This window comes from Hirundo rustica, chromosome 2 (assembly GCF_015227805.2).
Source record: "Hirundo rustica isolate bHirRus1 chromosome 2, bHirRus1.pri.v3, whole genome shotgun sequence".
Taxonomy (NCBI): domain Eukaryota; kingdom Metazoa; phylum Chordata; class Aves; order Passeriformes; family Hirundinidae; genus Hirundo; species Hirundo rustica.
Genome location: NC_053451.1, coordinates 65,567,773 through 65,590,293, shown reverse-complemented (window position 1 = coordinate 65,590,293; position 22,521 = coordinate 65,567,773). Strand labels below are relative to the sequence as shown.

Sequence of the window (22,521 nt, the reverse complement as noted above, 5' to 3'; positions counted from 1 at the left end):
TGGAGGAACAGCAAGACAATTTAGATAAGCTTTTAATATTAACCTTGATTGACAATCTTGATATGGGGGTTTGGGTTGCTGACAAGTTGAATATGAGTCAGCAGTACCCTGGCTGCAAAGGGTCAGCCATACCTTAGGGTTCACCAGGCAAAATATCAAAATATCATCAAGGGGTGATTGTCCTTCTCTGCTCTGTGCTGGTACAGCCTCACCTTGAGTCTTATGTGTTGTTTTGGGAGCCACAATATAAGGACATCACACTGTTGGAGTGTGTCCAGAGGAGGGCATCCAAGGTGGTGAAAGGTTTTGAAGGGACAAGGAGAGCAGCTGAGGTCACTGGGCTTGTTCATCCTATGGAAAACAAGGCTGAGGGATCACCTCATCACAGTATACAGCTTCCTCAAGGAAGTGTACAGCAGAGGGGGAGGTGGTGATCTCATCTGTCTGGTGACCAGTGACAGGACCCAAGGAAATAGAATGAAGTCAGAGGAAGTTCAGATAGGATATTAGGAAAAGGTTCTTCAGTAAAAGGTTGGTAAGTCACTCCAACAGGCTACCCAGGGAAGTGGCAAGAGTTCAAGGAGCATCTGATCATGTGCCTAATCACATGGTTTATTTTTGTTTTAGGAGCCTTAAGGGTCCTTTTCTAGCTACAGATATTTTATTGCTGTATTAAACCAGAATACTAATGCTATTACTTTATTGACGGGAAGAAGGTGCAGTAACTGAAATGGACTTCAAAGAGTGAAAGAACCTACTCTCTTTTACTTTGAAACCATTCCCCCTTGTCCTATCACTACATGATCATATAAAGAGCCCCTCTCCACCTTTCTTGTAGGCTCCTTCAGGTACTGGAAGGCGGCAATTAAGTTATCCCTAAGTCTTCTGTTTTCTAAGCTGAAAAATTCAAATTCCCTCAATCTTTCCCTGTGGGAGAGGTGCTCCATGCCTCTAATCATTTTGGTGGCCCTGGACTCACTCTAACATGTTGATGTCCTTTCTGTGCTGTGAATTATACCACTGGTCATTGAATGTGAGATTTTATTCCTTTCAGAACTCAGAGCTTAAAATTGCAGCCTTGTAAAATAAGTAATACTTACGGATGCATGTGTATGAGTGTGTGTGTGTATATATATATATACATATATATACAAACTTTCATGATTACTGTCAAAAGGTAAATGGAAATGAAAATGTAGTGTGGAAAAATTCTAAATATTACCATTTTTTCCATAGAATCTTTGTAAACAGAAGCTGTTCTTATGCAGTACTCCACAGGGGGTCTCACCAAAGTAGAATAGAGAGGCAGAATCCCCTCCCTCGCTCTGCTGGTCACTACTGTTTTGGTGCAGCCCAGGACACGTTTTGCTTTCTGGGCTGTGAGTGCAATGGCTGAGTCATGCCCAGCCCCTCATCCAGAAGCATCACCAAGACCACCTCACCAGGGCTGCTCTCTACGCATTCATCCCTCAGCCTGGATTGATGCTGGGGGTTGCTCTAACCCAGGTACAGCACCTTGCACTTGATCTTGTTATATCCAGCAAGGTTCTCATGGACCTAGTTCTCGAGAATATTCAGCTCCTATGAGTACTAGGATAATATACGTGGAGAAAAAATAGTGTCCTGCCTATAAGTTTTCAGTCCAAGTAGCATCTAATATTTTACTCAGTTGACAGTAAAACATTGTAAGAGTTTTCTTAAAGATTTTAAGTGACGAAGGTTTGTTTGCTTCTTTTAATTAATAAATGCACTGTCAGTATTGAGGCAATTCTCTATCAAAGGTGTATATGAAAACAGTTGTGAAAGTGGCAAAGAAATATTCTATAATAAGCTAAAATAAAACCTGATATCCTGGGGAAAAAGTCACAACTCCTATCAGTCCTATGGGTTACTTACGAAAGAAACCAGAAATTTATCAGGCTGAAATTAGTTGTAAAGGGAAAGAAGTCCCTTAATCTGGAGAAAATCTTTCTGGGTTCACAAACTCATTTTAAGCCATGAGTTACCTGCTATGAGTCTCAAGGATTAAAGAGTTTATTATGTATTCTCACTGCCAGATCAGAAGTTGAAAAAGGTGACATCATCATCCACCTAACCTTTCCTGATTAATAGGTCAACATGCCTTTAAACCAAGATTGAGGGCTGTTTGGAGTCTTCTGATCTACAAAAAGCAGCAGATCATTACAAATTAATTGATCTCTTTGATTTCTCACTTTTGATCTTCCATCTCAACCCTGGAACACAGTAAAGATTTGCAAAAGGTGTCACCTTTCAGAATTAAGTGTAATTAGCAAGTTCCTCTCACTTCAGTTCAACTTGCAGAGCACTTCCCAAGGTAAAAGTTAGCATCTTGAAATCAGTGAACTTTTTTTGGTTGTAATAAGTTGATGAAACAGCTGATTCAATATTTCTGTTAACTATTAACATAAGACACTTAAAACAAAAATCCTGGTTCTTTATCACTCTGTTCAAAAGCTCGTCTTCCTTCTGTAGGTGAGCTGCTATATCACAGAACTTTCTGCTCATTTAAGCCACCTTCTCTGATAGGTGGTACGAACCAGTAGGGAAAAACCTCTAAGAAAAATGAGGACCTGACATGTGTCTTATTTATTTTTCTTTTTATTCCCACTTTGGACTGGCTCTTGTGTGTTCCTGTTGACTGAGTGCTCCTTTCAGCTGAAATCCGTTGGATAATTTTGACTTTACTCACCTAAACTGTGGAAAATCACATATTTTTATAGAAGTTTGTGGAAGAGATTTAATAATTTCCGTTATTTATTTTCTGCCCTCCCTCTGTAGTTTTTTTTGTTTGTTTTATAATTGACAATATATATACAGTAAGATTATATAATAAATAAATGATTCTGCTGAGCATAAATTATATGAATTAAAATCCAATACTCTTTGAAAATATTTCCACTGATCATTAATTAGTGTATTAAAATTTCTGTTCCTTTATTTGTCCTTTTTTTTTTATGCAGGCAAGGATTTTGGCCTTGAGTTTGGCAAGTGACCAAGTTGAATACCCATAGTTGGATTTAAATGATGACTAGTAAATCTGAAGCAACAGTTAATGCAAAATGGTCTGAAATGAAAATTTCAGTCACATACCTGAATTACATCTGTGGTATCTGTGAGACTTTTTCTCTCATAGAAAATAATCAATATTTAATGTTATTTTTCCTTTCTGTGATTTTTGTGATGCCTTTTTTAAAGCATCTATGTACAATAAAGTAATTTATAAGTGGTCAGAAAAAGTGTTAGAAGATTTACAAAGACAATAATATATAAATAATATAAAATAGAATAAATAAACAAACTTAGAAGTAAATGTTCCTCAATGATGAAAAATAATAAATTAGGATTTTTTTGGTGTCAGTACCAAAGTCTATTTCTAAGTTCATCTTTTTGTAATTATCCATTGTCTTTTAGTCATTACAAAAATATAAATGGGAACTGGCTATGAATTAGGATGTTTACTTCTAAAATTCATGATTACTAGATTTGAGCACAACATGAAAAGTGATACTATACCTATTTAGTAATTTCCCATCATTAGAGACAAAGATCTTGGTAGTCTTCAAGCTTCCCTACTTGCTGGTAAAATATAGTAGCTTAAAGCACTGAAAAATTGTGAAGCCAAGCTGTCATATTTTACTTAGCTATTGGGGTGAGCTAAGAGAGCAAAGGCAATTAACTATCATGGTAGCAGATTAACTTGTTTATTTTAGCTTTTTTTTTTTTTTTTTTTTAGATAATTTGCCCTAAACAAACTAGCTAACAATATACAAAGGGCTAATTGTTTTTCTCCTGGTTTCCAAATTCTCCAGTTATGATTGCTGTGTCTTTTAATATGTTTATATATCATATTTTCAAATTATCCCAAAATGTGGCAATCTTTACAGAAGCACATGGTACACTATTCTTAGCTATACTACATTTATATTTCAAGATCATCTGTGGATATTCAGTCCTAAGAAGATCAAAATTTCACTGTAGGTGGTATTTGAAAGAATGCCTTAACTTAAAGGCCCAGTTTTTACCATCATACCTGATACTTGCTGGGGTATTGATTTTATCTACATCTGTTCCCTACATTTTGTAGGTATTTTCAAATTTTTTTTCTTAGACAAGTTTATATACAGAAACATTGTATTACACATTGATTCTATTACTTGTGAGTAGCATGTTAAGCTTAGTTTAGTGGAAGATTTATAGACGTCTAAAGTTACTTGCTGTTATTAAAGTTTATAACTAATAAGCCTTTAAGAACAAAGAAGACTATGAAATGCCTGTCATTATTAAGTTGTATTTGATACTGAGAGACTATCTTGTTAACAGTTGGGGCATCGACATGATTGGAAGAATATCAAAAGACCGAGTGCTAGTTTCTATGTCTGTTTTATAGCCATATGCTAAAGTACTACTTGGTTCATATCACAGGAGGCAAAACCAGATTAGAATTAAATGTCATTCTGTGTTTTGCTGCCAATGTGCATTAATAATTTATTCCTCCTAATAATTTTTAATTATTATGAAAATAATTTTAAAAGAAATTTATAAACATGTGAAATTTCTAATATATCCAAGCAAATGAAACCAGTTTCTAACCTTTTTTACAGACTTGTCCTCAGTTCTGTCTCCGACTACTTTGCTGCCATGTTTACAAGTGATGTCTGTGAAGCCAAGCAGGAAGAGATCAAAATGGAAGGCATAGACCCCAATGCACTGTGGGACCTTGTTCAGTTTGCATATACAGGTATTGTGGTGCATACATTATATACTTCCTATAGAGGCAGATGTTGATATTTTTGTTTGGTACATTCCAATTAATTGTATTTTTGTTTAAATATTTTTCTTTTTAGTCTTAATCATCCAAAATGTTTATTTACCATTTCTAGAATGAATTCAGATTGTTATCTTTTATCTCCAAACTGTCCACTATTTTAGTGTTGTCAAGTTCAACAGGACAGTCAAGAAAATTATATATGCTTCTTGGTTTTCAAATACTTAGAAAAAGTGTAATTCAAATTATGTAAGATCACAGGAATGGATGTATTTTTTAAAGAATAATCCTATGTTACTGTCCTAATCAAATCTCAGTTTAAATAATTGCATAAATCTTTAAAGTTTGAAAGAAAAAAAAAATTAAATAAGAAAATGTTTTAAAAGGTTTTATTATGACCTGAATGTTTTCACTTTCATATCCTTTCATATGCTGGTACTCTGTTTTGAAGTTTAAACTTATGAATAACTCACAATTCAGAGTTAATAACTCAAAGCTCTCTTCTGAATAGTTTTTACATTTTTACGCATTATAGATTTGGGGTTTATCCTTCTTAAGCACATCTTGTTATGCACATTGTAACTAAAGTGCATTAATCTGAAAGAAATAATGTTAATGTTAGAAAATAAGGTGGAAATGGAAAAAGAGTGGAAATGCCTATAGGATTTGCCTTGAATCACATAAGTATAAAATATATACTTGTTTTCTGTTTGTTTCCTAAAAGACATCCTTATATTGTTTAAATTAACAGTATTTTATCATGATGATTCTATTCTATATTTGATTTAGATTCAATTTTAAATGGATACCCCAACTCTGTAGTTTTAATCTGCTCTAAATACACATTTAATAATTTAATCACAAGTTGCTGTTTGCTTTGATATATTTAATCAGGATATGTTCTGGGGTTTTTATGACATAATAGCTTTACCATCTTAATAGAAAACAGAAATGGCAAATAAACATAATTTAAGCTAAAAATACTCTTTTTGAGAATAATGTTTGAGAAATAAAAGTTCTAGGAATGTAAGACTGTGATTTATGTAGTACTCTACATGTTAAAATGGTAATGCCTACTCCTGTCAGCTGTGGCTTTGCCATTCAGCAATGTGTGTCATCTGGAGGGTTTCAAGCTAGGGATCCATGAAATGAAATAGTTCACGTAAGAAAAAGTCTGATTCCTTGGTGAATGAAGGGCACAGGAATACTGGGGTAAAATCAAGAATACCTTGGCACACAGCAGCAAAAAAGACTATGGGTAATGTTAAATCATTTTGTAGGAGGAAAGTTAAAGAAGGTTAAAGAGGAGGTAAAAGAAGGGACAATGTTGTTTGCCTGGAAAGAAAACTGTAGAAATACTCAAGTACTGTATGGTTCTTTTGCCTCAATTTTCACTAAAATATCACTTGGAAAGATACAAAAGAGTTATTATTGAGATAATAATGAGAAGAATAATAAAAATAATATAAGAAGAGATAGCATTTAAGTGGAGATTAGGGAAAGAAGAAGATTCAGAAGAAAGGGGGGAAAAAACAATAGACATTTTTAAGATGAATGAAGCGATCTAATAACTTCATGATAATCTCTGAGAACTTTTGAGATTGTATGAAGCAATGAAAAAGTAGAAGAAGCAAACCTCTGCTTACCAAAAATGTCTAAGATTCTCAGCTCCTATATGCTCCTTGATTTCTCTATGCCATGTGATGTAGTCTGTTCATTATAGGAGATGTAAAACTTGAAAGTTTCTTTTTGGTGTAAGGCAAATAAGGGCCAGACTTCACAAATCGGTGAAAAGAGATCTCCACAGCGAGTATAATTCACATTTTCTAATTTGATTCATATAAATTTGCATCTGTAGCATTAGTTCATTTAGAAAGTCCAAACTGCCTCAGAAATGGCAACGTTATGTACTATTGTAACATCACCTTGAAGAATTAGAAGCTTTAGATGATAACCAAGATCTCTAATGTTTTTCACTTGCAGTGATAATACACCATTATTCTTTTTTTCTAACTCATTTTGGAGACCAAATAAGACTTTAAAATGTCTTAAATTTACACTTGCAAGTTTCACAAATACTTACTGACAATAGAAGAGTGATGAGAGTGGGTAAATGTGAGACAATTTTATGTGCTAAAAGTGTAAATATATTGGATGCCATAGATCATTCTGGTTTTGATTACTCTGTCTTGCATTTCTCTTCCATCATTTTCTTTATCCTGACTTACTCTGATTTATCCTTATTTATTCTTAGCTCATGTCTTTATCTCCTGAAATTCATGTGGGATTGTTTCTTTCTCTATTCCTTTTGTCTGCATCTTAACAGACACCTAAATTTCCTAGCTAATAAACTAAACAACACTGGAGAGGGTTTGCAGGTGCTGGAACACAATTGTCTCTATTGATCCTGACAGTCTTAGGCAGATCCAAATAGCAATCTCTCTAAAAAATGGTGGGTATACCTTGGATACACAGCTCGTCATTAAGGTGGCCAACCTTGCATAGAGGGTAAGAGCATTCAAAAGTGCTGTGGAAAATTCAGTGATAACTCATGTGATCTGTGAATTCCTAGAAAATGGTCCTAAACTTACTAAGTTCATCGAAATTAAATAAAATCTAGGCTTCTCAGTTAATCATTCTATTTTCCCGTGACATTGCCAGAGCAAAAACTTAATTTTTTTTCCCATTTTGTTTCCATCATCTCACATGATTTGTCTGGATTCATAGTTTCTTATCTCCTTTCTTGCACTTTGACTCCTTATGTACCACCAGTCTAGCTCATGTCCCTTTTCCCTTTGAGTCAGTTCACTCATCCCTTGCTGCATGGATGTGGACAAGTGGAAATTTAAAGAAATAGCCACTGTTTGGATACCCAGAAGCACAGAAACCAGCAGAAATTCCCTTTCAGACTTTCGATCGCTAATCTGGAGCATCCATCTGTCTAGACTTAGACAGAATATCTGGAGAATTTGACTGCCAAATTCCAATTACTGACTGCATGATGTGTGAAAAAGTTTTCAGCAACTCACGTCTGGGACCAGTTTAGCTCTTTATTGTTTTATCTCAGGAACAGAAAACAATTTTGACAAATGTTATTTACTCCTATTTTCTTTTTCCTGTCACTACCTTCTTAACTCAAGGAGCTTAAAAAAAAAAAAAAAAATCACATATAGTTGCAGCTGTTACAGAGAAGGTTTTGCTTGGGGACAACTGAACATATCAGAAAAAATACAGCTGAACATGGACTTGCTTCCAAAAATGTAGAAGTTAAGAGTATTATGGTGTAAATATGTTTAGATGTGATTTAAAAGATGGAACCATTTCCACTTCTTACTATGTGTAATTCAGTCAGGTTTATATTTTTTAATAATCTAGTGAAATTATTTCATTTTTACTGTGAATCATACATATTAAGTAGGAGTTTAAGAAGGATGAAATATATGTGTCTACGAAAAGTATTATTATAGCTGAAGATATTGTAAACTGTTACCGGACCCTTCACCAATATAATTTAATATGGTTGCAAAATATCAGAATTAAAGTTCAGCAAAGAGGAGATTTTGTACACCAGGCACATAAGGAAAAATAGTCCTGGGGGGCGTCAGGCACAGCATCACCAGCCGGGCATGGGAGGGGATTGTCCCACTCTGCTCTGCCCTGGGGTGGCCTCAACTTGAGTTCTGTGTGTGGTTCTGGACACCACAGTATTAAGAGAGACATTATAATATTAGAGAGTGTCCACAGGAGGGCCACGAGATTTGTGAAGGGGCATGAGGAGCAAATGAGTTCACTTGTTCTGTTCAGCCTGGGGGAGACTGAGGCGAGACGACATTGCAGTTACGACTTCCTTGTGAGTGGAAAAGGGCAGGCACTGATCTCTTCTCGGTGGTGACAAGTACAGAACCCAAGGGAAAGGCCTGCAGCTGTCTCAGGGGAGATTTAGGCTGGATATTAGGAAAAAATTCTTCACTCAGAGGAGATTGGGTACTGGAAGAGGCTCCCCAGAGAAGTGGTCACAGCATCAATACTGGCAGTGTTCAAGAAGCATTTGGACAGTGCACTCAGGCACATGGTGTGACTCTTGGGGGTGGTCTTGTGCAGGGCTTAGATCTGAACTCAATGAGCCCTGAAGGTCCCTTCCAACTCAGCTTACTCTGTGATTCCGTGATTCCGTGATTCTGTGATTCCGTGTTTCTGTGATTCTGTGATTCAGTGATTCCGTACACAAATAGATTTCTAAATAATTGGTGAGAGAATTATCTAGCGACCAGCAGAGCATCAAATCTTGTAGAGCCTTGATTAGAGCAGCTCCTGAGTGAAGGCACCTGCCAATATAAGAGTAGTAAGAGGAAGGCAGTAAATTAGACAACCAAAACTACTGATTTAAAGATAATAAAGGGTGTTGAATTTTCTGTGAAGATTCAATGTGAATAATTATGTAATTTTAAAGTTATGTGATCGATGTAGCTATAAAACAGAATTTGGTAAAAGCTGAAAAAATTGACATGTGCTAAAATATATACTACAAAGTCTGTATTAGGTCAGTCTTGGGGTTGTTTTGGAAGTATTTGGGGATTTTTTATATAGATTTTAACTTATTTTTTGTAAACAAATTAATAGGGTAGTGTCTACATATTGTTTTATCTGAAATAAGCATAAAGTTTTCTAATGACATAGACTACATTATAATGTAATTACAATTTGTATAATTCAAATTATGTAGATGATGTAAATTTATTAGAAAAACACCCCATCAAAATTATATGCTTCTTGTTCGATACCTAGCCTCACAAGGATAAATCAAAACAGCTTTACCACTGTTTTTTGTGAAGGATATATTTGACCAGTAAAAAAAAATATGCAATTTCATTAATCTATCCACACTTTGCTGCATTTTCTTGGTTTATTTAGACAAAGTATGTTTTGTCTGTGATATAGCAGAACTATAACTTAATAGGAAACAAAACTTCCTCTTTTGCATATCTGCTCCTTGTGACCTAACTGGGGAAATCTGAAGCCAACGCATAGGTGCAATGGCCATGCAGAAAATATGTTTCATTTTTCAAGCAGCAAGATGATTGATAGCAAAAAAAAAAAAAAAAAAAAAAAAGTAATTGAGATCCCAGTGCCCTGGGATAGATGGATATGTAATCTTTGATCTTTTAAGAATTCAGTATAAGCAGTTATACAGAAGAGTGTTTCTTCACCTCATTTTCTTAGGTAATGCTTCTATCATGATCTTAATACTTGAGTTTTCATTATTTTCAATTGTGCTTCAATAGTTCAGAGAAGACTGAAACTACAGATTGATATTCTGTTGTTTTTCTGCTATTGGTGACTGTGGGAGGCCTCCTTTGAAAATACAAAAGAGCTGTGAAGTTGCTATAGATCTTCTATATTGGGAAATCTAATTAGCATCAGGATATCTAATTAGCATGCACTCCCAACAGTGATCAGAAGAGTAGGTTGGTGCTTTCATACCATTAATGAAACTGAAAAAGCAAAACCCATTTGACCAATAGAAAACTAAAAATCCTTGATTTATTTATACATATCTGAAAAAAAAAAAAATAGAGAATGGATCATACATGGAGGAGGTTCTAGCCCTGCTGCGTAGCTTTTAATTAGATTTTATTTAGGAGATTCTTTAATTAAAGTTCTGTCAAGTGACTTTGTCAGTGTTATAGCTAATAACACAGGGCAGACAGCAGGGATATAGCAAGTAGGAACAGGCCTATAAAAACAAAGACCCTTAGGTTCTTGCATCACAGAAACTATATTAATTAAATATCCCAAGGAGATTTCTTTCTTGATTTTAGTTTGGGGAAATATTTATTTATTTATTTATTTATTTAATTTGTGAAAGTCAGTTGTCTGTATGAACAAAACCAAGGACAACTCTTAGCACACTTTTGGCTTGTGCCAATTGATAGTGTCAGAGTCCAGGGACTATCACAGCCACTGGATTATGCAACAACATGCTGTTTGAATGCGACTGCCACTCTTTGGAGGATGACAGTATTTGGAGTAGAACTGAGGCTATTTCATTCCCATTAGCCTCAGTGCTAGAGGGAAGTCCCAGACAAGCTTCACTCAATGGATACAGCATAAAGTTTTTCATTAAAAGATCGTGCTCAGAGCATGAGCCTGGATTTTAGGTATTAGTGGCATTTTTACAGTGTTTCAGGCTACTCCTCTCTAGTATATGTTGATCACCTTGAGAAGTGGAGCTACCCTGATATTGTAAAGGTTCTTGCCTCTACCTCTGTGGCCTGTTGAGTTTGTTCAAGAGTTATTTGTTCTGTAGTATCATGTTAGAGATCCCTGTGAATGTGAACCATGTCTAAGTAGCACTTTTTGAAGGAGACTATTACCTGCTGCTGTCCCACTAAATTTTCTTTGCCATGTATTTGATGGCTGACTTTGCACTTGCAGAGAATAAGCGCTTAAATTTCCAGTCATTTCAGATGGAGGATCATTTGTTCCAGGAACTCTGGGATGAGTGATAAAAGAACAAGTAAGGTAAGTGAATTCATCTGGAAGACTTTATCAGCTGTTCTTTAATGGAGAGTACAGAAAAATGGTCATATATCATACTCGGTGCTCCTAGATCTTGAATAAACTTAACTTCTGGATATGGAGGATCCCCGGTGAAACTCTCTTCTAGAGGCAGATACTTGTCATACTTTTCAGGAGTCAATAAAGAATGTTGCAAAGAGAGTTATCAAAAGAGGATTTCCTTATCAGGGTTGCTCCAGTTTAGGAAGTAGGAAGTGATAGTGATGGTATGATCTGTAGAGCCATAATTCAGATTTTTTGTCCATGATGTTCCACATTGACTACACTTCAAAGTTCATATGTAACCTTTGTTCCAGTTATATTTCAGATGGACATTTTCATATAGAGTGTTTATCATAAGATTCTTATTTATGTACCTGGATTAAATTCTCAGCTATACTGCCCATGTGTACAATGCAAGAATCTTTCAAAGTTCCTCAGTGTAACTGTAGGACTAGATTGTTGTCTTCTGTGAATGTCAGCCTGCTTGGAAAAAAATACCTTCCTTCACTTAATTTATTTTTTTTTTTTTTTTGATCCTAAAAAACCTGTGGGCTTTCAAATAACTTGAGTCTGTAGGAAAGAACTTCAGAGACCCATTAATCTTAAAATCTTAAAGTACTGAAGAGGCTGACTGCCACCTTTTTTTTCTTTTTTTTTTTTTCTTTTTTTTGAGCCAGCCCTACTCTGTGGATCTTGTTTCCATCTAGGGGAGTTGTTTTCCATTCCTGTCATTGAAACACAAAGTCCTTGCTCCATCCTGGAGCTCCATACTCCAATTAATTGTTATTCTTCCTTTTACCTTGGATATTCATTAAGGGACACAATTGGCAATAATATATTAGGAACCAGCTGTTGTCTCATTCTTTTGTCAGTGTATATGAGAATTGCTTAGAAAAGAGCTCTGACCTGGATATCCATAACTTCTGAGTATTCAGAATGATCTGGAATATTATGGAGGGATAGATAATGACTGTATTTCCTTGTACTGTGATACAATCTGCTATTCTGGAGAAGTCAATAAAAATAAATTCAGGCAGACACAGGGAAGCAATGAGTATGGAGGGGAAGAACAGATAACTGGGTGAACTGCATGGTGCACTTTTAAAGCTGTCCCTTGCTAGGCTCAAAGTTTTTCATCTCCAAAGAGAGATTTAAACAAGTACTGAACATTAATACAGTCACTGGAAAGTGATTGTTCCTTTGAATGGAGGAGTGTCATCCCTCTGTGTTGCCATCTGGCACATGCCAGCCTGTTGCTTAAATGGCATCAGTGAAGTGATCAGACAGGCTGCTGCAGCATGGTCTGCCTCTTTAATATGTTTCCTTCTGGAGGTCCTGCATTGGAGATGTGTACCCATATCCACTCCCTTGAGCTCAGCTGCCTAGCTGTGTATCTACAGTTCCAAAACAAGAACAAAAGAATCATGAAAATTGCAATGGTAGTTTGTGAGAGAGGTCCTCACCTTTCAGGTGTTTACTGCTGTTCCTGCACTGTAAAACACCTTCACTGCCTTTCTGCTCTGTGCCTGTCTGACAGCAGCTGTGATGAAGTGTACTCTCAGAACAGGATGTGACTGGAGTACTCACTTCTCCCAGCACTGCAATCCAGCCCAAAGCAAAGTAGATTTCATTAGGCTGCAAGGTAGATTCATAAGCAAAACCCTTTTCTTGGCAATTGATGCCTCTGTTTCTGTAACTTTTTGTTCTCTAAGCCTGGATTTGAACTGCTCTGTGCTACCGTAGCATAAGCTGCCAAATCATTGCCTGAGACGTTAAGAAGCTTATTCTAGCAGAGGTGAGAGCTCCTGCTTCTGAGCTTGCTTCAGATGTGGAGAATCTGCTCCTTCAAAACTGAAAACTGATCTCCTTTGTCCTTGAGACATTTTTTTTTCCTTTTTTATTTTTTTTTCCCACCAGAGGCCAAAGCTTGACTGTGTTCAGTGTAATAGAAAGGTTGTATTTCTCCGAGATGTACTCAATATTTGTTACAAGTCTTGTGAAGTGAAACACTTCCCCGATTCTCAAGCTGAAGTTTGCTTTTGTTTACAAATGTAAATTCCTGGAGTGGCTTTTGATGTGTGCAGCATGATAAGTAGAACATACAGTCTGGAAGCAAACATAAGTGCCATAGTCCATTGACTAAAAACAATTAAGGGAAACGAAGGCTTTATAGATGAAATGAGCTTTTGGGAATAATTCTTGTCATCTCCCAGCCTATTTTGTGAATGAGTGCAAGATTTGTGCTGTTTGAAATTTAATTAGTAAGTGTTGTTTTATATTTTTTGAGGTAACTTTATTTTGGCTTTTTCTTTTTCCTTTGTTTTAAACTGTGAGTTTTTATTCCTCTATTTATATACATAATTATGCTTAAAATTTCCAAATGCAATGCCTGTATATTAGCTGAATTATTGGTACAAAATTACTTGCATAATGGTCATCTGTGCAAGTACAAACCAGTAATATTTAGCATATAATCCCAAGAATGATGTTTGTATTTTAACATTTTATCTTCTATCTCAGAGTGCTAACATATCTTTTCTTCACATTTGATAGAAAGGTTTTATGAGGATGAGGCTCACAGCTGAAATGATTTGCTGCTTTTAGTCCTGTTATTCGAATGTGTATATCTTACAGGTGACTAAGTTCAAGTATATCAAGTGAGCTAAGGCATGTGAATGGCATAAGGAGAAAATAACATTTTAATGTCTCTCTCTAAAAAGCTGTTGTATGTGAGTCAGTGGACAAATTTTCTGTAAAACCCAGCATTTCAGTTATACAACAGAGGTGTTTTGGTTTATAGTTTTGAGGGGTTTTTTTCAGAACAGGAGATGAAAAGGTAACACATTGTGGATTATTTTAGTTAATATAGTTTTCTGATCTTTAGCCAGACATTTGCCAGAAGTTTCCTCCTCAGGGAGATTTTAATTTGTTAATAGCATTTCCTTATCACTCTGCAATGTTGTAATTTTTCATGCTATTTAAGTAAAGGGGAATGGCAGTACTGATGAAGGATCACGTGATTAGACCAGTTTAGTCCACTTACTCAAAGATATGTCATTAGGGTGTAAATAATTGTACAGTATTTTAAAAGAGTGAATCTAGTTAATTTATAAGAATTCTCATATTACTGTGATGGCAACTTTTTCGTTTTTTACAAGCTGCATATTTATGTCTCTGGAATAATTTATGAAATTATTTTATACATAAAAATAAATTAATTAAAGAGAGCCTACAAGAGAGGTGGAATGGGAATATATACAAGGGCACACAGAGACAGAAAAAGGCTTCAAAGTGAAGTACAGCAGGTTTAGATTGGATAATAGGAAAAAATTCCTTACTGTGAGGATGGGGTGTTACTGCAGCGGATTGCCTAGAGAAGCTGGAGATGTCCCACCCTGGAAGTGTTCAAGGGCAGGCTGGATGGAGGAAACCTGGTCTAGTGGGACGTGTCCCTGCCCATTGCAGGAGGGTTGAAAGCAGATGATTTTTATGGTCCCTTCCAACCCAAACTATTCTATGATTCTAAATAATCACAATTAGCCATAGAATGCCTTCTTCCTCAAGTACAACTGATGAATGTGGTCTGCAGCAAATAATTAATAGAAAATAAAACACAGTTTGATCAGCAGAAACCTCTGCTAAGTGAATGTATTGTGTCTTTTTTTCTTTTCTGATCACATCTTCATCTTTATAATAAGTATAGAAGACCATACAGCCTAGAATTTATCTTTTAAGGCATAGGTCAAACTGGAGACACAAAGATGTTTTGCTACACAGAAGATATTTTTTATAGCATTCTTCATTGACTGGTGTTCATGGATAGACATAAAAGGTGATTTCACACACTATGTCACTACCAGGAATTCACCATAACAGAGAGAACTGATCATCAGAATTGAACCTGAAGAGTATTTCATCACCTGAAACCTGATGGCTCTGATGATTCCAGTGCTGTTTGGGAGAAGATGAACTGAATTCATATAAACAAATATAAATATCAGTAGTGTCTCAGTAAGCCGAATGAAGGTGCTCCTTTTGTAGCTGAAATCAAGAAATAGCCATTCAGGGAGTGATTAATCTCATTCTGCAGTACATGACTGAAACAGAGCAGGTGAAAACTGCTCTGAGACCTCCTATTTCTCTCTGTGGACTATAAAAGGAGATCTTGGGTGATTAGGTCAGGTAAGCTACCTCAAAGTACCTAAGATTTGGAATGATTAAGATAAGCAATGGCAAAAAGGTTTATCATAGCAGTGTGAGGCGTAGGACCTTTTTAATAAGCTTCTTGTAGTCAATCTACTATGTAGAAGATGAATAAATACTATCTTGATACCATTTATTTACCGTAAAAAAAAAAAAAAAAAAAAAAAAAAAAAATTAGACCTTCTAAAACTAGATTAACCGGTAGATTATCCTGTAGAAATAATTCCATTCAGCAACATTGCAAAAGTGCAACACAGCTGATGAACACATGAAATAGAAAGGTTAAAAAGATAAATACATGAGTACAAGGAATTAGTTTTAGCCTTTGTTTCTAATTCTTTGATGCTTCCCATGATTTCCCTTACACACACTTGTAGCGCTCTTAGGAATGTTGAGTCTTTCTATGAATAAGTGTGTAATTACAAAAGAGAAAAAGAACTACTGTGCACATGATGTAAAACAATATTATGATGTGTTACAATTTTAGTTTAAAATTCATTGCTTATACACAGAGAAAATTATCTCTACCTACAGAGTTGTCCCATCACAGGTCCAATCCGTTGGTTAATAGCTGTAGAAGGCTTTTCCTGTGATACACATTGATCTTATTAACATCATACAAAGGTGGGCAGACGTGCAGTGATCCACTGTAATCAAAAATAGTCCTAAAGTATACTCAGCAGTGAAGAAGAGAGAATAAAAGAGAAAAAGAAAGAAAACAAAACAAAACAAACAACAACAAAAAAAGTAAAACAAAAAAAACCAAACAAACAAAAAAACCCCCCACAACAAAACACCCCCCAAAACCAAAAAAAACCCACAAACCAACCCGAAATCAAAATTGTCCCTGAACGTGGGAAAAGGTCTGGCAATAGAAAAAGAATATCTGAGAATTCTTATTTTATCTCTGCTTCACATTTGGTAATGAGGTAAATAAAATTCATGTAGTCGTTATGAGAATGCATGCTAAAGGCAGGCATTTTAATTTCTGCATAAGCAATGCACATAAAATTTTTCACAAACACATATAATTTAGAATAACAATTAGAATACATTAAAGTTCTTTTGATAGTTTTTTCCTCATATTTTTTCATCTTAATTAATGATACAAAAGGAGATTTTAAGCTCTGGTTAATTTGTTTTCCTCAGACTAAGGCACTTGTGCAAGCTTCTTATTGCATAAAAATTTGTGAGGGGGAGGTGAATTGAAGAAGCAGTAATATTAATGCCCCTTGAATATCCCATTAAACATTTTTAAATAGATGCTTAGATCTTCTAATTGCCAATATGAAACTGTCTGAAGATTTAATATTTTATATACAGAGCCCCTTAACAGCTTTCTTTGTTCAAACTCTGACCATGCTAAGCATTTGATATCCCAGAGGAATTTGCATTAAAATGTCATAGCACTCTTCTGAAAAAGGGAATACAGTCCTTGTGAAGGTGTCTTGATATTCAAAAAGAAGATAAGTAAGATTTGGAAAACATTTATATGCATTAAAAACCTATCTATTATTGAGGCTAAAAGAATGAAGAACAATAAACTCTTTAACTCATACTAAGTGTACTTTTGTAGCTTTTATCATAGATATATTAAGTAATAAATAAGTATTTCTGAATTTAGTTAAAAATAAGTCAAGCTGTAATATATTCATATCCCCAGATAACCCAGAAGCCGTTGTTTACTTCCTCTATTAAAATGTGAAGGAGAAACATGTTCATACTCTTCTATTAAAATGTGAAGCATCTTCTTCAAAATCTCCATGTTAGTTACATAAAGAAATAGATGATTCATAAAAGAGATAATATTTTTTTATTGATTTAAACTTAGTTTAACCCTACTATTTCCCAACTAATACTGGTATTTCCCAACTAATACTGGTACCAGGACTGGTGCACCTTAAAGTGAAAAGAAAATATCTCAGTTTGAAAACAGATAGATTGATGTGGTTTCAACTGATTCCTTTGGGTTTTTTTTCCTAAGGGTAGCTACCTTTAGTGATAAAAAGGCCAAACCATGATGTTACCTTTCCTCATAAAGTTAGGATATTGAAAGTGATTCTTTCTATACTTACATCACTTTGTAAATGCTACCTGGATCAGTTTTGTGGGGCCAGAGACTTTTTTGAGCTCGTTGAAAAATAAATAGCATGTAAGAAAAGGAGATTTAGAATTCTTTTTGTTTTTCTTTCTTTTTTTGTTTGTTTGTTTGTTTTGGGCTTGTCTGCAGGTTTTTTTTTGTTGTTGTTGTTGCTGTATTCGGGTTTTTGTTTGTTTTGGTTTTGGTTTTTTGGGTTTAGTTGGTTTGGTTTGGCTGTTTTGGGGGGTTTTTTTGCACATTTTAATTTTTTTTTTACTTCTGGTACCAGGGTGGTCAGTTTTAACCTGCAAACAACTATCTTTTGAATGCTTCCACTTTACACAGTGGAACTATCTTCCAGAGAATAGATTGTGTGTTGAGCCAGCCATTACCTGCAGGCATGCAGCAAATGCGGGCGTGTCACTGATGAATAAATGGGTCAGCCAAGAATCTGCTGGTGAGTGTGCCTTCTGACCACATTGCAGAAAGATGTGGTGTACAGAAATTGTGAGAAAAGGTTAGATAACATAAAGAGAAACTCATGTGACATTAATAAAAGAATAAAAATAAGGAGAGGAAACCTACTGAAATTAGGCTGTGTGCTTGATCTGATTCTCTGACCTTTGCAAAAGGGTGTATTATAACTAAATCTAGTAAAGCATAACTTCACAGTTTCCATCTTATTTTAAAAGCTCCAGATACAGTGAAAGGAGAAAAGATCAGATGTGCAGTGTTAATGTTACTGTATTTTGAGTTTGGTATTGCAATATAAAGTGTCTTTTCTTTTCACTGCATGCTGTTGTGAAATTGAGGATTTTAGAACTCCTTAGTGCCATGCAATAGAATTATTAAGATTTTTATTTTTTTTTTTTTAATGTGACAACAAATACAGTTTGTGCGGGAAAAGAATGAGTTTATTTAGGTGTTAAACTATACTTCTAAGAGAAATATCAATATACACTTAATCCTCTTATAGTCGGAAATTATTTTTCCAAGCACAGCACAATAAAATCAGAAGTATTTTTTTGACAATTTGTATTAAATTTGCACATTTTATTTTCCTGTTCTTTTTCAGTTCTCTAAAACATCCTTGTAATCTTTAGTTTGCAGTTTTTAAAGTAATTAATGTAAAAAATTTATAAGATTCTAATGTAAAAATAAAATTTAATATTATGATTGGGGGGAGCATTATAACAAGAATTACATATTCCAACCTAAAATAAATTATTTTTAAAGTTTATTTTATTCTATTTTACCTGTTATTTATTAAAAAATGTCTGTCAATCTGCAAGGTAAAGATAATGACTTGTGAAATTACAGAATTAAGTGCAATATAAGTATTACTTAATGTTTCTTTTCGCTAATATAAATTGTTTTAGAGGAACTATGTTATGAAAAGCGTGCCATATGTTGCTCGGATAACATTAATCCCAAGTCACATTACAAATAAGCAGCACAATGTTTGAAGACTGTAAAGCCTTGTTTTGAATATGTATTTATGGATTTGTTCATACTATAGTATGCAGTTATTTAATTCTTTTCAGGGAAGTAAATGCCTGTGAGGTTCGCTCTGTGCCACTGAAGACAACATTTTTCATCACAAATTTCAATGAAAAAAATAAAAGAAACCCAACAAAAAACCTATCCACAGCCTGGTTGATATCAAGATTTCCAAGTCTTCTCTTCCATTTCACACAGTACAGTCTCTTTTTTTATGCCTGTTGTATAGTTGAATTAATAGTAGTTTAAAAAGAAATATTTCTAATACTATAATTTCCAGGTCAGTCGGGTGTTCAGTCAGGGAGATTAATCCTTCTCTTCTTCACTTTTTCGGTAGACTTATTTATATAGAGGTACGATTGTTTGGGAAGATAAAAACATCTTCCAATACTATGTAAATGTAAATACTAAGTAAATAAGTTTGCATTTGTTATCAATACTTTTTTTTTTTTTTTAGGCTGCCTGGAGTTAAAAGAGGACACCATTGAAAACCTCCTAGCAGCTGCCTGCCTCCTCCAGCTCCCCCAAGTCGTAGAGGTTTGCTGCCATTTTCTAATGAAGCTTTTGCACCCATCCAACTGTTTGGGAATACGAGCATTTGCCGATGCACAAGGGTGCACAGAGCTTATGAAGGTGGCTCACAACTACACCATGGTAAGGCAGTTTTGGAATATCTAAATTATAATCTCTACAAGTAAAAATACCTTGTTAGTTTTTGGATTGAAATGATTCTGTATTTGGAACTTTATAAGTCGTCCTTTTGACACCGTTGAAGTGGTGATTCCTACAAACTTCAATGAAGCTATGACAATTGGCCTTATATGATGGATGCACTGTTTGCTGGGTCAGAACTGTTTATAACCTATTTAGATGCATGATCATTGTAATACTTTTTAGTTTAGCTTTAGGAAAGCTTTGTCATTGTTCTGCATGGGAATGCTCTGAAGGGAAGTTTTTTTGGGTAGTGAGTTTGCGGTTTTTTTGTCAAGAATTTTAGTCATCCTTTTAGTCATCCGTGAAGTAGATTAAGACAGGAAGTTCTAGAAATAAGGAATTTTATCTGATAGTATTTAATTTTTTTTTCTAATTTCATCTGACAGAACAGGTATGGAATTAATGTCAAAATTTAACCCGAATCAATGAATCAAAATTATGCTACTTATTCAGAAATTAAATCATATTGGTAGCCATTTGATTTTTCATAGTTTGACAATATTAAAAACATCTGGCTCATGAAATTAAACTTACATAAGGAGTAGATTATATAACGTTTATGAGAAATAATGGTCCCTTTAGGTCCCTACTGAAATTATTGTTGAAGTAATAGAGCACAGTTCAATGAATCTCATTCTCTTGTTCAGCATTTATATCCTTATTTTATTTATTCTTTTCTGTAACTAATAACACATTACAATTCACAGGTTTAACTGTGTTTTTTAGCACTGCAGTTCAGGTAGTTATACCAATGTTACACTTCTGGAGCAAGTTATTTGGAACTTTATTACAGGTCCAAGCTAGTTGATTTAATCTTCCTCTGTAAGCAGAGAGAAATAAGCTGTCAGAGCAGAATTCATGTGATCTTCTTTCGAATTAAATTGTTTTAGGACTGAACAGATGTGTTTTGAAAAAATACAAACTTTTTATCAATATGTTTCTTGGATTTATATAGTACTTTTATATTTTCAGTTTGTTTTGTTATATGAACATGAAAAAGTAGAGAAAAACATAGATTTCAAAAATTTTTGAAACTACTTATGATTCTTTAGATTAACTTATTGAAATATTTTTGTGTGAATGAAATTGCTCATTTTAATCCATTTGAACACTTGTGATTATTACATATCTAATATAACACAAAGTTCACAAAGATCTGTGCCATGTCTCAGATATTTGGTATATAATTTATTATTCTTTTAATGCTGAGTTCTAAAAATCTCAATTATGTGTAATGGGAAAATCACCAACAAAAGATGGCAGATCAGATGGCAGATAAAGGCAGTCAATTTTAATTAACAAGCAAGCTCTGATTTATCTTCAAGGACATTTGCAAGCAGGCACAAGTCATGCTTTCTCTTTGCGAGAAAAACAGATAATCACCATGAAATGACAATGTTTTTTTCTGACCCAATGAAAACATAACCCAAAGAGATAAGCTTCATAATGTGTGATATTTTCATAGGCATTGTGTTGCTTTGTTTAGGTGTGCGTCAGCTCACATCTATTTGATGTACTTTTTTGTGTTAACATGTGGAAGACCAGTTGTGAGTGGGGAATGAGTGCCATATTGCCTGCCTATCTTCAGTAGAGCACTATTAATCAAAATCTATGTCAGAGAAAAGTGATTAGTTCTTCTACATGGATGCATAACCAGGAAAACCTTACACAGTTCAAGATACCCTGAGGAGTGTGATAGAGGAAGACCAGAGACCTGGGAATATGAAGAAAGGGCAGGAAAGTGATGAGCACAGGCAAAGAGCAGATGCATAGAGTCCAAAGTGACAGAAAGCCTTATTTTTCCCTTTAGACTCCAGGACAGCAGTATGGACTGTGATGAGGGCAAACATTAACAAACTCCTCCAGTTTTCTGTAGAGGATATGAGGGGAAGTGCTGGCTAAAAAAAAGGATGGAAAATACACTGTTTCCTTAAAAAATAGTTCTCTTGCATTCCAGAGAACTTCAAGGCCCTTTCTTTAAAGCTTTTTGGGGTGCTTTTTCTAAAAGTTCGAAGTGGAGTATCTCTAATTCTAGCTCTGTGAATCTTCTTCCACAGTGTTATTGCAAAAGCTTGTTGTGAATAGGAAGTAATAGTGCCCGATTAACTCTGGAATTTTGTGCAGTTGTTTGCTTGAGATCAAGAACTTCAAAGAAACAATACTTCTATACTGGGGTAAGAATGGGGAGCAAGACAAAGTTTTCAGATAATCTTGCAAAAATAGATTTATAGGTGTGGTTTATATGATAGATTGAGCAATAATTTTGAGCTACATCTCAAGTTAAATCTCATTTTTGAAAAATTTTGCTTCTTAGCTAATTACATAATTGAAATTAAATATTCATTGATTTATTTAAAAAAAACCCACAAGAAATAAAACAGTAGCTCTCTACCTGCATTATACCTGGCAAATGTTTTACAGCTTTTCTCCACCAATTATTTTTAAGTAGAAAGTAATTCACAGTTGTCTTCACAATAGCATTTTAATGAAAATCAATGTATTTTCATGAAATATTTTCCTTCATTGAGTCTCCATAAATGTTTTAATCTTAATTTTTCAAAGAAATCAGCTTGCCTAGTCTCAGACTTGATCTAAGTTCTAAATTGTACTGTTGTTATCTAACTCACTTTGTGCTTTCACGTAGCATGATATGATATGATATTTACATTTGAGCTTG

At 34.7% G+C, this 22,521-nt stretch overlaps 1 protein-coding gene across 1 annotated transcript in view; it reads left to right on the top strand.

The window, feature by feature from the left end:
* KLHL1 (kelch like family member 1) overlaps positions 1–22,521 on the top strand; it is a 201,556-nt gene that overhangs the window by 72,574 nt on the left and 106,461 nt on the right. Inside the window, exons 3-4 of the mRNA XM_040056778.2 lie at positions 4,623–4,759; positions 19,588–19,784. Of these exons, the coding sequence (XP_039912712.1) occupies positions 4,623–4,759; positions 19,588–19,784 (334 nt within the window). The remainder of the gene's footprint in view (positions 1–4,622; positions 4,760–19,587; positions 19,785–22,521) is intronic.